Source organism: Brachionichthys hirsutus, chromosome 6, assembly GCF_040956055.1.
Source record: "Brachionichthys hirsutus isolate HB-005 chromosome 6, CSIRO-AGI_Bhir_v1, whole genome shotgun sequence".
Lineage (NCBI taxonomy): Eukaryota > Metazoa > Chordata > Actinopteri > Lophiiformes > Brachionichthyidae > Brachionichthys > Brachionichthys hirsutus.
The window spans coordinates 7,159,879-7,163,449 of record NC_090902.1 but is presented as its reverse complement, the minus strand read 5'-3'; the positions used below and the strand labels follow the sequence as shown (position 1 = coordinate 7,163,449).

The 3,571-nt window shown below is 43.2% G+C and overlaps 1 protein-coding gene across 1 annotated transcript; it reads left to right on the top strand.

Moving 5' to 3' along the window:
* On the top strand, positions 1-2,639 carry hrh2a (histamine receptor H2a). The gene is made up of 3 exons (XM_068740704.1): positions 1-1,012; positions 1,157-1,328; positions 2,585-2,639. The coding sequence occupies exons 1-3, from the start codon at positions 1-3 to the stop codon at positions 2,637-2,639; spliced, it is 1,239 nt and encodes a 412-aa protein (XP_068596805.1).
* The last annotated feature ends 932 nt before the right edge of the window (positions 2,640-3,571 follow it).

Sequence of the window (3,571 nt, the reverse complement as noted above, 5' to 3'; positions counted from 1 at the left end):
ATGATGTTGTCAACTGTGATGCTGGGTGTCCTCCTGTGCCTCCTCATCCTCCTGACTGTCGGTGGTAACGTGTTGGTCTGCCTGGCCGTCTGTGCCTCGCGACGTCTCCGCTGCCACACTAACTGCTTCATTGTGTCACTGGCTATCACAGACTTGCTGCTCGGCCTCCTCGTCCTCCCATTTTCAGCCCTCCTCCAGCTCAAGGAAGATTGGCCTCTCGGACCAGTCTTCTGCAACTTCTACATCTCTATGGATGTCATGCTGTGCACCGCCTCCATTCTGACCCTGCTGGCCATCAGTGTGGACCGCTACCTGGCTGTGACCATGCCTCTAAGATATGCTGCGCTTGTGCTGCCATGGAAGGTTGCTGTGGCAATGGCCACTGTTTGGACAGTGTCTTTGGCGGTGTCTTTCCTGCCCATTCAAATGGGGTGGAACACTGTAAATGGGACCGTGCAGAACCACGGACCCTGGGCCCAAGAGGGGAGATGTCGTTTTGAGCTGAACAGACCCTACGCACTGACTGACTCGCTTCTCACTTTCTTCTTGCCACTGATTACAATGTGCTGGACCTACCTCAGAATATTTCGAATTGCGCGGGCACAGGCAAAACGCATCATCAGTGCCCGACCCACTTGCATCACCACCTACAACTGCAGAAACAATCCTTCCATCAGTACCACTTTACTGTCCAGTGTTTCAGCAGTGGCTCTGCGGGAGCACAAGGCCACAGTGACACTGGCAGCAGTTATCGGGGCTTTTGTGGTGTGCTGGTTGCCATATTTTATTCTCTTCACAATTTATGGTCTGAAGGAGCTTCCGGACCCGAGCTCAGAACCTGGATACCCATATGTACTGTGGCTGGGTTATGCCAACTCAGCCCTCAACCCTGTTCTTTACGGAGCTCTCAACAGGGACTTCAGGTCAGCCTACACTCATCTACTGAGATGCCGATGCCCTTCTTATAATGGGTTGAAGAGCCATCAACCACCATATCCTACAGTAGCAGCGGGTAAAGCTTTGGAATTATCTTAAGTATGCAGATAAATCTGAAACTTTGTCTTCTTCGGCCTCACAAGCTGTTCCATTTAAGAGTTTTGTACACAGACTGCTAGAACGAGGTCAAAAACATTATTTCCTTCTCATCCCCACTTAGCCAGAGATGAGCTCACAGAGGTGACACTGCTCTGTGGCCACACCCCTTCCACCTGCAGGGCAGGTCATACAGATCAAAACTTCAAGCTTCAAGGAATAGAGAAGAGTGCAGTCACAGCAGCTATCCGATTTACAAATGGCGCTGCTGCGACAGATGTCAGTGGCAATGAAAGGTAAATTACTACAAAGCATATCACAAAATGTTCGTACATGCAACAAACATGAAGCAGATACGTAAAAAAAAAAAGGTCATAATTTGCTCAAACACTCCAATGAGTGGTACTTCTCTCATTTCCACTTCCCTCTGTGAGCCCAGGTCGTGCTGAGACTTCTGGTTGTGTGGATGTTGTGTTCCTCATGTAAGCATCGGTCAAAGAAGACAGAACAGACAAAACGACATGGATTTATCGCCCCACTATTTGGAAACCTTCGGTTTGACTGTCGCAGCACCCATAATCCAACGTGTAAGTAGATAACCATGACATCTTTACACCCACCACAGACCACGTCAAGCCCAGAGCAAATGACTTCTGCCGCGCAGATCATAGTGTCTGTAACGGTGCCATCAGGCCATATGGCATTACGCTTATTAGGTCAAGAAATCTGCCATCAGTACAGAGGAGTGGCGTTCTCCAGTTTCACATCCTGCTCACTTTGGTTCTTCTTTTGTCTATTTAAAAAATATTTTTTTTTAGCTAAGGCAACAAAAGCACTATTTCTTTATGATTTCTGCTGCATTTTAAACACTCGGTCCACTCATAAAGACAATAAATCCCAAAACAGTTTTCTCCAAGTACACCTTTTGTTCATGCAGTGTTAAAAGCACCTTGAGATTTACTGCTTATTAATTACCGTGTCTTGAGATCTAAAAATCATTTCAAGTTCATTGCTTCAACAACAGATAGAATTCACTAAGTCAATCAAGTTAAGACTTTTGAACTGAAATAAACATTGTATTTACAATATTTGACTTTGTTTAAAATAAAATAGAGATAACTCGTATAAAAAGGGAGAAATTATTTTTTCAATCTGAATATTATTGCTAGAATTTTATGACTGTCTTTTTATAAGAGGAGGCTAAATAGCAACCAGTAAAAAATTATAGTAATCATCGTAAATCATTTATTTATTGATTGTTCTAAGTAATTGTTTTACTGTTTCTCTTGCTCAGGCATTAACTGATTTCTTTTGTTTGTTTTATACACTACACAATTATGTGAAGTGCTTTTATCAATTTTCTTAACAGAAAATATTACAACATTTTCAAATCAGTGCAATTCTTGTACGTGCAAACAGCTTTTAACCGCCGCTAGATTCTGCATGTTGCAATGTTGTTCTGTAGTTTTGTTGACACAGAAAAGTCATTGATCTCAGTACAAACAGTATGAGTAATCGCTTCTCTCTGTGTCTCTCTTCTCCTGCATGGCAGCAATTACTCCGAGCAAGCAAAAATGGAAGATCCTGAGTACCTGGTCTGCCACTGAAGACCAAACAAGTACACACGCTTCTGCTTGGATGGATCTCAATGTCCAGTCATCTAAAAAAAAATGACTAACAAACTCCACCAACATGACTCAAGTGTGCACTCTAGCGGAATTAAACAAGTATTGCAACCGTATCCTCGATGAAATGGATGTTTCGCAAAAATCAGGGAATGAAAGGGGAGGATGAATGAACTTTTATTACCCTTACCACTTTGTGTGTTTGTGCTGAAATGTGTGGCATTTAAACATGAAGCAAAGGAACTACGGTAGTGTTATGTGTTTATTTTTGACAAATGCAGCCGCCTCAGAACTTCTGATCTTCACTGGTACAGTTGGGAAATGTGTATATTGTATCATACTGTTAAAGTAACTGAGGACTGAATATGGCATGTTTCTCCAAAGTAGAAAAATACCAACCATATTGCAGAGCATCTTAAATAACAGATCAAATGTATACTACCACTGGAGAAAATATAGATGTATTTAAGAATGTGTGGAGATGATCCTGGGAGACGGCGTAGGAAACGCTGTGCGAGCGTAAAGAAATACGCGTAGAGTGGAAACAATTCATCACATCTGTCAACAAACATTGCCTCAAACTAGTGCCACATTAAAACTTAACCTTCTGCATCCTTCAAGTAATTTCCTTTGAGGACTGACGCAGAACTGCACACAATACCTAATCTGCATGTCAGCACCTGGAAACAAGCGTGGGGGAGATTGCATTTCATTCAACCACATGGAAGCACTTTGGTATTATGACTATGAGGTTAATCGTGTCTTGAATTCAGCTTCCCAGATTGTGTACCCCGGTGTTAAACTGAGAGACAACGCTCTTCCCAAACTTCCTGCTTCGCGCTCCTTCACACCGGCAGCCATTCCTGTTGACTAATGAGTCACTCGACTGGATCAAATTGGGAGTTTTGCGGGGG